General features: G+C 41.0%; 1 protein-coding gene across 1 annotated transcript in view; it reads right to left on the bottom strand.

The window, feature by feature from the left end:
- The window catches only part of mettl16 (methyltransferase 16, N6-methyladenosine), a 16235-nt gene extending 2744 nt beyond the window's left edge, over positions 1 to 13491 (bottom strand). Inside the window, exons 1-8 of the mRNA XM_008309713.3 lie at positions 13306 to 13491; positions 12491 to 12628; positions 6607 to 6794; positions 5594 to 5734; positions 5366 to 5481; positions 5019 to 5161; positions 3601 to 3670; positions 1542 to 1631 (exon numbers count right to left, since the gene is read on the bottom strand). Coding sequence (XP_008307935.1) covers positions 1542 to 1631; positions 3601 to 3670; positions 5019 to 5161; positions 5366 to 5481; positions 5594 to 5734; positions 6607 to 6794; positions 12491 to 12618 — 876 coding nt within the window. The 5' untranslated portion in view covers positions 12619 to 12628; positions 13306 to 13491. The remainder of the gene's footprint in view (positions 1 to 1541; positions 1632 to 3600; positions 3671 to 5018; positions 5162 to 5365; positions 5482 to 5593; positions 5735 to 6606; positions 6795 to 12490; positions 12629 to 13305) is intronic.

Here is a 13491-nt window from a genome sequence, read left to right as displayed (position 1 = left end):
TCGATGTTTTTATGCACGAGCACAAACACAGTTTTGCCTTCAGGCAAACATTATAAATCAAACTCTGATCACCTCCACTCCTCCCAAAACTCATTTTCCTTTTCGTCAAATCCCAGATCTCCCTGCACGGACTCCCCTGCTGAAGCAGTGTCTACCGGAGGTTTGTATGAGTAAAAACCACAGCATCAGCCTCAGGACTCAGGAAAATCCTCTCTGTCTCTGGCTTCTTTTGTTCTGTCTGCAGGTACATGTCTGATCCACCTTTGATGGTGTTCACGCAGAATGTGATTTTAATCTGCATCTTATTTTCCTCAGCTACATTCACTTTGTTTTCTTTTATACAACTAAATGCTAAACTAAAGGGACCTTTGTTTTTGTTTTTTTATTTGACCTAGTTCCAGGTCAGCTTAATTTTTGGCAGTTCAACACTGCACCTTCCCACAGGCTTCTATAACTATCACCTTTTTACACTTCAACCATTATTTGTTCTATTTTTTCATATAGGGAATACTAGACACATAATGAAACATAATGTTCAAAAACAAAAGAGACTTATTATCTATTTAATTAGCTTAGTAGCGTAATGTCCTCTTTTGACCAGAAAGAAGAAGTGGAAAATGTAACAGTGGTGCACAGGCTGACCTGGTAATAATGGTGTTAACTAGGTCACAGCTGCATGCATACCACATATGTTTCATTCTACATGTAACATTAATGAGCCCAGCCATTCCTGTACATACATTATTGCACACAACCACTGCCCATGCGTGAAGACGAGTCAGGCGTAAGGAATTACGAATCTGTCTTCTGCCATGTGACCAGTCTCTCTCACTCTCACTCTCACACGCTCACACACACACACATACACGTGCCCACGCACACACCGGATATGGGTGAAAGTGGAGGAGGAAAGATGTAGGCCAATCCTTCTGCTTAACCAGTTTTATGCTGAAGGGTAGAAATCACAACCTGTCCTTATCTCACACACAAACTGCACATACATGTGCGCACACACACACACACATATGTAAAAACACTAAACAGATGTAGAGTCACTGTCTCTGCTCCTGCTCACCACCTCAGCAGAACTGCTCTGTCTCCTGTGTGACAGCCTGTGTGTAACTGTGCGTTTGCGTGAAACTCTCACTGTCCACATAAGACGATGGCATGGCGTGGCATGGTGTGGTGTGTGCGTGAACAGTCATGTCCTGGCAACTGTTGCTTGGCTACTGTATGTTAAAATCACATTAACATCTCCCCGGAGGGAGTACTTTCGGTTGAAATGTGCTGCAGGAGAAAGGGTACAGCCTGGAGCAGGTCGGAGGGATGGAGCAGACCAGAGGTGGTGCATTATTAAGGAGGCTCTGGAAGCAGCTTTAGAGTGGGAGTTTGGAGAGCAGGATGACCAATGCAGCAATGAGGTCACATCCTTGGGTATTGATATGTGGTAAATGGTTGTGAATTTTATCACTGTGCCATTGAAAAAGAAAAAAAAAAACAATCTGTTGCAAGTGTTAAATTATTTGAGTGCATAGACTCACAGGGACGATCACATCGTCATAGAAACTCCAGGCGAGTGCCCATCGCATGGTCCGTCCTTGACAGAACTCTGTGTGTGTGACTTTAGGAACCTGAAAAAAAAGGAAGAGACTTAGCAGGATAGCAGGAGACTCACAACACTTAAAGAAGTCCAGGAACATCAGATGAAACATCAGGTGATTCAGTATATTCTAGTGGCTCCATAGTGCAGTGGTTATTATGCCCACTTTACACATCTGCCCTACACACAGAAGGTCCTAGAGTTGCAAACTGTGAATTTCCCCATTGTGGGACGAATAAGGGACTTAATAATAATTAGACTGTTAATTCGTTTTCTGTCTATGAGGTGAATTTAGGCCGTTTAGGCCAGGTTAAAATTTCTAAAGTATTTTAACAAACGGGCAGAAAGACGTGCACTGTTGTTGTCAAAGTTTGTATCTCGACCAATCACGATCAACCACGATTAATGCTGATTAATATCGATCATGACTTAAGCTCAATCATGATCGATCGCAATTAATCCACAGCTGTGATCACTCAGATCAAAATTTTAAATAAATGGATGTTTAGACAAAAAATAAATCCAATGCTCTGCCTAAATGTTCTCAAATCAAGAGCAACACAGTGGAAAATGTGGTTAGAGCCCCTGCCTTACAGAAAGTACACGGTTTAATGGTTCGCAGCTTCTCCTCTTGTGTGTATGGGATTTCAGTCTGAAAAAGTGCTCTTAACTGACCATAGGTGTGAATGTAAGTGTTAATGGTTGTCATCTGTGAATGTGGTCCTGCAATAGACTGGTGGGCTGTCTACAGAGAAGTTAAGAAAGGAAGGAAAGTGAACTGCTTGTCATTGTGACACAGCACACCACTGCACACAACCAAATGTGACCTCTGTTTTTGACCCATCACCACAGTCAGCAGGGGGAAGCTTTAAGCACCCGGGGAGCAGTGCCATGCTCAGAGCACCACAGTGGTAACTTGGCAGATGGTGGACTAGAACCTGAACCCTTCCGGACCCAAGTCAGCTTCCTTTATCACCAAGCTCCCACTGCCCCCAAAACCCCACCCACTCCCAATGACTGATGACTATCACCTCCCACAGGAAAAAAGATTCATCTGTAGAAGATTATGGAAGAAGGTGAAATCAAAGAAAATCATGTAAAATGACATAAACACACATTCACGTTGAACAAGTACCAGGCTCTTGTGGTTTAGTGTTAAGGCTTACTATGCGTTAGTTGAAATATAACTGTTACAATTCATTATCTTCTGTACATTTTAAACCCTGATGGTCACTGTTGAACCCTCAACCTCTCAGGGTGTGAAACACTCACTGTGGCCTTAGCTCCACACCTCTAACCGCGGGAAAAAAATAACAGGGAGTTTACAACCAGGGTGTGACATGCATGTGTGCGTGCTGCAAAAAGCCATTTACTCTAATGGAGCACTCTGGCGGTCTCTGAGGACTAGATAAAAAAAAAAAAAAATCAAAGGTCAAATAGCTCAATGAGGCACATTTTTGAAAGTAGGGGGAAAAAATTCAAGTGGCAATGAAGGCATTAGCGTATTACCTCGGGCAGGATTCTATTTACAAGCATGTGATTCCTGCCTTGGACATTAGCCAGAGCTGCACTCAGTGCGATGAGCAGCGAATGCTCCGCGAATCTCCGGAGGAGGTTTGATGGCCCACAGGTGCAGCGGGTCATGTGACTGGCACTAAACCAGTTTTGTTGCAGTTAGAAATCATGTGTATGGATAATGGCACTTATGCATGTTAGTCACAGGGCGGTATATGTGATGTCATCATGCAACAGCTCAGCAGAAATGTTCTAGTTTTACTATGGTTAGTTTTCTGGACATCTGCTGCTTCGACTTGAACAAGTGCCCAAGGGAAACCTTGACCACCAGTCCCAGAGGTGTTGGTTGGAGATGGAAGGTAAAGACTGTGTAACAGCCCGTCAAGAGGCACAGAGCAGCGTGTCCGACAGAAAGAGGCTGCTGGGTAAGAAACATAGAAAACTGTAGATTCGTGTGGTGTTTGTTTCTTTGTTCTGTTCCTCACCCCTTGTTTCCTTAGCTCCTCTTTCAAAGGTGCCAGGCTGCACTTTTTTCCCAGCATGCAACTGTACCACCTGCAGAAAGAAGGATTTTTTTGTTAACCAGCTGTGTGTAAAGGAGGTTTTGAAGTCATCAAGATGACAAAGACCTGATCAATAATCTCTGCTGTGTGAAGTAAAGAAGGAGTCCAGGATTTGGAAAAACAAATAGACCTTTAATGCAACAGGACAACCTTCTGGATGTGATTATGTTTGAGACTATTCTATATTATTGACTGGCTTTAATTCAAATGTAGAAATATTAAAAATTGAAACAATAGGTTAGGTAAATGCAATCATGTTAAAATTCATTAAGTAATAATAAAACAAAATCCTGACTGACAGTGTGAAAAAGCCAGCGAAAATTAGGTTTGGAAGGTATGGTGATGCCCAGAGGGGTGAGGGAGTGGAGGGAGGGACGTGTCAGCCTCTGATGTCACAATGATCCCCATCAAATAACCCCTTTTTCACAAATGTTCTTCATAAAAACCTCCTCTAATCTGCACCTGGATCCCCATCAAATAACCCCTTTTTCACTTTCATTAGAACGTGTATAATTACCTTCTTTTTAAGCTCAGAAGACAAATGTTTCCATAACAACACAATAAATAAGCAGCATCGCCTCACATCAAACTGTAAGTTACTCTGGGAGTTGAAGTGAGGAAAAAAGAGGAACAAGGTGTGTCCTCTCCAAGGACCAACCAGACAAGCTTACATGGTTTCCATGGCTACTTAGTGGCTTTGGTGTCCCAGCATGCTTTTGGGAGGGACAGCAGACAATGGTTGGTTTGGTCCAAACCTCAAACCTATAACTTCACCTGTCAAAGCATGGGTGTAACATGGAGCCACACAGGTGCAGGCAGGTGTGAACATCCACCCGTCTAGCACACACACGTATGTGCGTAAGCATACATGTGCACAGACAGAGAGTAGGCAGGTGCAGCATGTCTAATTAGTCTTAATAGCTCTACCCGGCAGAGTTTCCTTTGCTCTATTGCCCTGGTGACAGCCCTGGCAAAAGGTTGAGGGTACTGTGACAGTGACGTGGGCAACGCCCCACATCCACCCAAACACAGCTGTTCCCTGTGGGTATCTGGATGTAGTGCAGCGAAAGCTTGTGCCAACACTTTTCAAACCTGCTGTGGGTGACGGCTCCATCAATGTGCAGCAGCCCATCTGCCAGTTCACCGCTTAGTGTCTCCCTTTTATTTTCAACCTTTCACAGCCTACATGAAAAACAAAACACCACTCATCTGCTGATGGTGCTATTTGCAGATGAGTGGTCCTGAACAACTGACTCTTTTCTTTTTTAGCTGCAGGTGGTGCTAAAAAACATATGCTGCCTGCTCTGATAATGAACTTTGATTTTCTGTGTCTTTCTCACCGCAGGCGTTGTTTGAGCTGCACACTGTCGTGAATTATTCTCTTAACAAACTCCAGCTCTCCACCCTCCGCCATGATCTCCGTCACACCGCCCGTGTTCACTGAACTGGGAGGAGGCCGCCGGGAGTTCCTCGAGTTTACTCCCTGGAGAGAGGAACAAAGACAAAAAGAGGTCGAGAGAACAGTGTAACTTTCATCTGGAGGCTGCATTAGTGTCTAATGCTGCCTGTGATTGTTTACTCCCAATTACAGAATAATTATTGTGATAATAACAGTCTAAACATGCGAGTTAGAAGTTCACGAGTTAAACTGCAGCATTCAAAATATCTGTGGTTGATAAACACATACCATGGCTTCCATCTGGTTTGCAAAGAATGGAGGGTTGCACATGCAGAAGTCATATGTGATCTCTGTCTCCTCCTTCAGTGCATCCATCAGTAAAGTCTTCTTAGGAACTTTGACAACTGGAAAGAATACAAAAAATAACATACTTTCAATAAATAAGATACTCCAGGTTTCCTTGTAATTGTCATCATCTATATGTACTCATCTCCAGGACGAGGAGAACACACTCACCTTTGATGAGGTCAGACATGTTGTTCTGCTCCACATTTTTTGTAGCATAGTCAAAACATATATCGTCCACCTCAGTGGCCAGGAAGTACCAGCCATTCATTGTTGCACCCAGCAAGGGGTAAATACATGACGCCCCAGTGCCTGAGAAAACACATATACACACAGCAGTGTAAGTGTATTGTTTAAAATCATAATAATATATAAATAGCCATAGGAGGAGACGGGACATGAACGTGCTTCTTCAGCATTACTTTTACTTAGTGTTAATAATGTTGAATAAACGCCAGCTCCAGCTGCTGTTCCTAGTTCAGTCACAACAGGACGCCTACTGCATCCATGAGTCCATGCTCTGACAAAAGCAGTGCTGGTTAGTGGGACAAACACCCAGTGGTGACTCATCAGGGAACAGATGGTTTTTATCTGCTTATAGCAAGCATGTGGAGAGTGAACTAACTGTTTCATACTGGGAACACTGTAGTGGACCAGGGCCATATTTACCAGCTCATCACACTAGAGAGTTCATGTGTCACATGATCAGTTACACATGTACAACTGAAATGAAATGTAACCCAGAGTCTCTTTTCACTTTTTCATTTGTATTAATGCACAAAAAAGTCTAATAAGAATAATTGTAATGAACAAAAGTCAATGTTCTGCATATGATTTGATTACTGTGGACTGACACATTTCTTTCATATTTCTTTCATTACATATTTCCTTTAAGATTAGTCAGAACTAAAATCAATTGAAAGTTGTTCTGTTTTTATGTTAAAGAAAACATTTATTGCTGTTGTGAGCTTTGATCAAACAAGAACCCCTGCCCAAGTGTTTTCACTCCATTTACTAAAGTTTTAACTGAACAGAATTCTCATGGTAGCCAGAAGAAATTAAAGAAATGTCAACAGCCATCTGAAGATACAAAGATCAATTTGATGGACAGAATTCATGCTCAGACTACAAAAAACAATAATACAAAAAAACAATAAATAAAAGCTAAGTAGACGTGCTGGTACCGATGTCGATGCCCCTGCGTGGTTGTTTCTGCCCGTCTGTGAGGTCCTCTACCCAGTGGATATAGTTGAGGCGCAGAGGGACAGTGGGTATCAGACGCTCCAGAGGAATCTCAATGGTCAAACCAAAGTCCTCCTTCAGCAGGGTGCAGGTCAGAGCTCGTACTGCCTCGGGCTCCTTGAAATTCACACTGCAGAAGAATCATATCACGACAACGACAAACCAAATCATCAGTCGGCAAGAATGTGTTTTTGATGTAGAACGTAGTTGTGCATTAATGACATAAAAAAATGAACTCAGTTTTGATTGTAACTGGCTGCTATTTTGTCTTCTTCTTTTGCACATGACTACTTCATCAGTTACTGTGTAATATCCATCCCAACTGAAGCTCTTACAGCAGCAGAACAGCCAGGCAAACATGCCCCCCCATCTGTGTTAAAAGCTAAAGACAATCTGAATGCAGGGCTGAAGCTGCAAAAAAAAGTTTTAATTGAATTCTGAAAAGTGTTCTTGCTCTAATTGGTCACATGACAGGGATTTATCAAAAATGATTTTAATGCAGCAGTTAATTAAGCTCTCCCCCTCTAGAGCCATGCTGCTCTTCAAGACATGCATGCAAGAACACACAAACACACTTGCGCACACACAGATTTTTGTGAGCACTTCACATAAAGATTATGCTTACCCCTTTACGCTGCCCCTACAAATACATACAGTAGTTAGGGATGTATTGCTGTATATTATAATCTCAATCTGTCTCTTACTCTAATCTGACCCTAATTCTAATTCTAAATATTGGTCCCTACAAGGACAATGTGTCCCTAAAAAGATCGTACATACAGGAACACACATTAGGGGATAAGCAGGACATCAGTTAACAACTATAACCTAATAAATGAAAAATCTACATTTTCTATCTTTTCAAGCCTCTGTCCCACTCATCCAGTCTGGTCTTTTCTTTTTATAAGTCGACATCCTTAATGATTGCAGCCGTCATACAGACATGCACGAGTGCAGCAGACAAAAGCAGTGGGTGTGAATGGTATAATTAAAGCTTTTCTTAGAATTTTCGCACCTTGGCAGATGTAATTAGACACATTATGGTGATGCTGGTGTCTGGCACCACACTAGTTTGGTTTCAGCAATGGGAATATATAAAAAAGTGCTGTAGAACTGAAGGTGCAGCAGTTTTTATTATTCTCACAGTGATGGTTAGGTTTTGTAAACAGTATAATTAAAAAAAATGTTTGTACTTATTTATAGTCTCACTGTTGCTTTCTGTCAGGTTTGTTCACATATAAAATATTAGAGCAATAGTTTTCAGACTGACCACTGACAGTGACTGATTTATAATAATTTCCCAGCCTGGGATCAATAAAGTACATCCATCTACCTATCTAGATCACCTATCTATCATAGAATTTACAACCTTAACAACAACGTAGTGGAGAACATTATGTTTCTGCTGTTAGCATTTTCCCACAATAAAAACCAAAGGCAACCACTGCAAATGAACCAGGGCTACAGGACATCACATGGCATTTGATTGTGACAAAATTAAAAGCTGTATGAAAAAAATAACTAATCTGGGGATAACATGTTAACAAAAAAAAAACCCACCAGCAATCACCTAATTTCATTTTAAAAATGTTGTGTGAGAGGGACCTAAGACTTAAACTGAATAAACTCTCATTTATCACATTGGATAATTTCTAATGATTTAAATGAAACAGGCAATTGGAAGCTGATTCTCGGTTCCTATCCATACTGTCTGTCTCTCTGTCTACCTGCTTCATTGACAAGCATGTGATGTCATAGAGAAAACAGATCTTTTACTGAGGCGCACAATGCTGCCATTAAGTACAACTAAACACAAAGGTGTGAGACAGAGACAAATGAAAGGTGATTTACCAGTAACGTCAGACATTAATCTCACCCGGTGTCTTATCAACTAATAAGCACCGAGGGCAAATGTAACACTGGTCCAGTCTCATCAGCTGCAGTGATGTTATAGAAGAGCTCTAACACCTGCCGTCTCAGAGGACACCTTTACAAAAGGTGCCTTACCCTGGCAGCAGCTAAAGACTGGAATCAGTGATAGCATCAACCCAGCACTGACACACCACTAAGACTAAAAGGCAGCCCCTCTCATCTGTCCATCTCTCAGATGTTCAACCCTTTCATTTCTCCTCAGAGGCATCATTAAATACAGATCAATATTCAGAGAGGCTCGCTCTCTTTTTTTAGTCCCCAATGACAGCGCATACAGTATTGTGTGTGTGTGTGTGTGTGTTGGTTTAGGTCTGTGTGTATGTGTGCAATGCAGCCCGATCACTCCCATCAGCACCACTGTGAATGTCTCCATGGCAACCCCGCCTACTGAACAGATGAAGAGAGCACGCAAATCCGGCCACGCTGGAGCAATGGCTGATGCCAGACCGAGCGTGAGAGTGCCCGCGATTTACGTCTGTGTTGCTGCGTTGGTGGACCTTACGTGCATACGACAGTAACACGGCGACGGGAAACGGAGGGGGACAAACGGGAGGAAAATCTGAAAAGTTGGAATGAGAACAGATGGTGCACGTGAGATGAGAGGCAGTCATCAGGGGAGGAAAACCTGATCCCTGGTTGTGTGTGTGTATGTGTGTGTGTGTGGGGAGGGGGGGAGGGGGGGTGTATAAATAAAAGAAACAGTGTTGGCTGTGCAGCATAGATGATTCAGCTCAGGTCCAGATATACAGCATCATTAAAACACAGTGGAGTTAACGGCTGAGAAACAGCTACTTTCACCTCTGCATTACAAGATCAGCAAAATACACAAAGACATGCAGATACTCTCTCACACACACACACACACACAGAGCATACACAGGGAAATGCCCTTCATGGTATGTGTTCTTCATTCTCTGTTGTTTAGCAGCACCTCTCAAGTCAGGATTTTTGTAAATTTTTATTTCACAACTTATTGACTTCTTGCACAAACAGAAACCACTGTGTATCCTCAAACTGACTAACTAATTAACTTACTAAAAACACCTCTGACTAATGCTGGGCTACATTTAGGACATTGTGCAACTCAGCAAATATGCTAATGGTTAACAAACCAGCATTAATGTGCAGTAATTATGTTCTGGGTAATTACTGCTGTTCCAGATGTTTTGAAAAATGATTATTGTTTAGAGTAAAAACTACGTGTTTCTGCATCTTCTACTGCTTCATCCTATTCAGGGTTGGCAGAGATATGATAGATGTACCCCAGCAGGCACTGGAGCTACACCCTTGACAGGTCACCAGTCCATCACTGGTCACATATTAAGACCAATATTCATGTTTATATATAAATGTGCAATAAAGAGTTAAGGACTAACCTTATCCCCAATCTGCATGTTTTTGTACTGTGGGAGGAACTGGGGTACCATGGGGCCTTGGTCCATTGATCTTCTTGCGTACTGTGGGAGGAACTGGGGTACCATGAGGCCTTGGTCCATTGATCTTCTTGGCAATGGCACCAACTACCCCTCCACTATGTACTGTAGCTCTTTTTCTGTTTTTCTTAATTGATTAATAAATTAATCTATACATGAAGGTACTACTGTCCATGTTAATATCTGTCTGTAACGAGTCATTTTTAGTCAAAGAAAATAATACAGTTAGGTCTAATTTAATAGCATATGACAAAAATAGTTAATGGATGTTTTTAGTCAAGGGAAACAGTGATGAACATTTTGTCTAGTACAGCAGTACTTCTACGTTCTTTACTCAGTTCACCAAAACTACACTGAGACTAAGCTACTAGGAATATTCAAGTTTTATCTGCTATTCATTTCAAATCCAATCACATCCACCACACTTCTTCTGGCCCAGGCTCAGCTTTCTGCCTTATGCAATAAGAATCTCTTCAATGAGGAAAGACACATCTCCCCAGGGGAGAGAGGGAGTCAAGGAGAGAGAGATGAAGTCTCGCCAGGATTAGTCTCAATCACTAACCCACTGCTTCAATGCTTGGAAACCAGGAGGAGGAATAAATTGGAAATATAAAACCAACCAAATCCCTGGACTGATAAAATGACAGACTGACGGGAAGAGGACAGGCTTGTGCAGATGAGTGACTAGAGCTGATGTCAGGAACAGTCAGAGGCAGTCATTTTTAAATGTGCCAGGCAACAAGACTAGACAGACAGTTGACTTTGATTAAAAAAGAAATCCACATTATAAATAAATAAATATGCAAAACTGCATTTTGTAGTCATTGCCATTAAGACTGGAGTCTGTAACCAATACACAGCATCTCATAAAAGACAGTCAAGTTGGTTTAAAGACTGGAGGACATTTCCTGGTTTGAGCTAAAACTGTTAAATGTGTTGTGTATTTTTATTAAGCCTTGGAAAGGAACAAAGACAGAGACTCCAGCCAATTCTTTACCTCTTTTTACCTTCGTAAATGTCAATGTTAATTTGACCCATTTCAGTTTTTGTGTTGACCAAAATACTGGTTATTAGTTTTTTTTCCTCATGTAATTTTTTTACTTTTCCTTATCTCATCATGGTCATCAACAGACTGAAACAGTGTATCCATCAATAAAAGAAATTAGATTGCATATATTATGCACATGCAAAATTTCACCAACGCATTTAAATATTGGACATTAGTGTGGACACAAAAAACAACTCGATATAAAACAACCAGATGGATGTTAACCTCTGGTGGGGCACAAAACAAATGGGGCGGCAGGTGAGATTCACCCCTTGGCCCTCATCCTGGGCACTAGGGCTCATCAACCTTTGGGTAGACCCTGCAGCTTTTTGTTTCAACTTGCCTCAATTTGTTTACACACACATGCACAAATGCTCTACATCAGCCACAAAACTATCCTGAATACACAGTAAGCAGTAGAACTTTGTTTCTTTTCTTGTAATTCTCTTTTTCATTGAATTATTATGCTGGTCAAGCTTACATGTCAGTCTCACCGCAGCACCAATCCAGATCGCTCACTGATGTCAATATCACTAATCCCACCAGACGTACTCGCTCTCTATTCTCCAGTTTGAAATCTTTCTGATCATGACTCCTGAGCATTGTCTCTCTCTCACCACCTCTCTCTTTTACACACACTCCGTGGCAGGTAACCAAAGCACACCATTCAGCATTAGACTGACACACTGAAATATTTTTTTAATTCAATTCAATCTGTCAATCATCAAGTACTCTGTTCAGTCTTCCTAATGAAGTAAGGGAGCAGCAAACAGGAGCTGGAGTGAAACAAAAACAGCTTTGATGTCCAATGTGGATGTTTTACTGGGGCTCTGCCTCCTGTTGTCTGAAGCTGAATGAGCAGAGCAGACCTGACAGAGTCTACAGGGACCAGACCTGTGCTGTACGGGATCCTCTGAGCTTAAAGAGCTTATAATGGCAATGCAGTGAGAAAGTGTTTTTATAAACTGCAATGATAAGAACCTCATAGGGAGAAGCAGTTGAACACCTCACATGTAATACATAAAACTGTGGTCAATAATAACTTTTTATTACCCTCATATAAACTAATTTTAAAATAAAATATGGGATAAGACCAAATAAAGGGCTTATTATAATTGTATAATTTACTTACAGATTTGTATCAGCTTATTTTACTACTCACAATTGATCAGATTTAGAACTAAAAATACATAATAGAGCTTGACCAATCATCTGCCATGCAGGTTACTGCAGCTTTTTATGGGTGAGCTCTAAATATCTAAAAAACCAAAAGAGTAGTTCAATTCAAATGGACAGAATAACCAGGGCCTGAAACAAGTTTTAACAATTTTCAATGTATAAAGGCAGTTTGTCCCAAGTACATCATTTATCACAACTATGACATGATTCTGGTGGACAGTTTCAGGCACTTACACAGGTCGTCCGGTGAGGCTGGTATGTACATGCTGCTGGAAGTCAGGATACTTGGAGGCCAGGTAAGCAAAGTCAGGTGGTCTGTCCTTGTAACGGTTTCGAGGATGCATTGACTTGTTGAGTGCCATGTTTAGGGACCTAAACACAAACAAAAGCATGATTTCTAAGTGTGGGTGAGAAACTGAAGTACATTTAATACAAGACAGCTGTAAAAGAGGAGATTTAAAGATGTATTTTCTTTGTAAAAATAAGCTGATACAAATGTTCTTTGTGGTGGAACTGAACGTTTCACCACAAAGAACATATACAGTACATGGCACAATACATGATATTCTGTCAATACCGTAGAGAAACCACAGTTAATAGAATATTACAGAAGACAAAATGTTGTGTAAAATTACACTATTATCTTAAGGCCACTTAACTGCTGCTGTATAAGACAGTACTGATAAATAACATATACTTGCTTGTGCAAACACAAACAAGTTAACGTGATAGGATTATAAGATATGTATGCATATATGTATGACAGTAATGGAAATTATTTGTATAAAAATGTACAATCATTTGTACATTTCTAAATTACGCGTTTCTAAGCCAAAGCCACGTATTTTGAAACGCACTGAATTTTCAAACAAAGTTACTTAACTTTTAACGCTTATTTTTGTTTGTAAATGGTAAAAACAGTTTATTTTATAAGGGTATTTCAGTTTAAGAACTTGTTTATAAAGTAACGGAACCTCAAACATGTTAATAATGCTAACTCCGAAGCTAACTCAGAAGCTAACTTACAGGTTACGGTATTTCCGGCTTACCTTCATAGAAGACGTACTTCACTGCGGCTTTGTTGTTATTCTCGATTTTAGCGCCGGTTCCAAATTAACTCCGAAAAAACAGAAGAAGAAACAGAGAAAGAGCCACTGACGTTGAGAAAACGTTTACCCGCTACTGCCTTTCACTTCCTGGACGTCGTTGACGTCAACACTCACGTCTTACACGAA

Source organism: Cynoglossus semilaevis, chromosome 4 (assembly GCF_000523025.1).
Source record: "Cynoglossus semilaevis isolate Cse_v1.0 chromosome 4, Cse_v1.0, whole genome shotgun sequence".
Lineage (NCBI taxonomy): Eukaryota > Metazoa > Chordata > Actinopteri > Pleuronectiformes > Cynoglossidae > Cynoglossus > Cynoglossus semilaevis.
The sequence above is the reverse complement of the archived record's forward strand: the minus strand, read 5'-3'. Positions and strand labels throughout refer to the sequence as shown.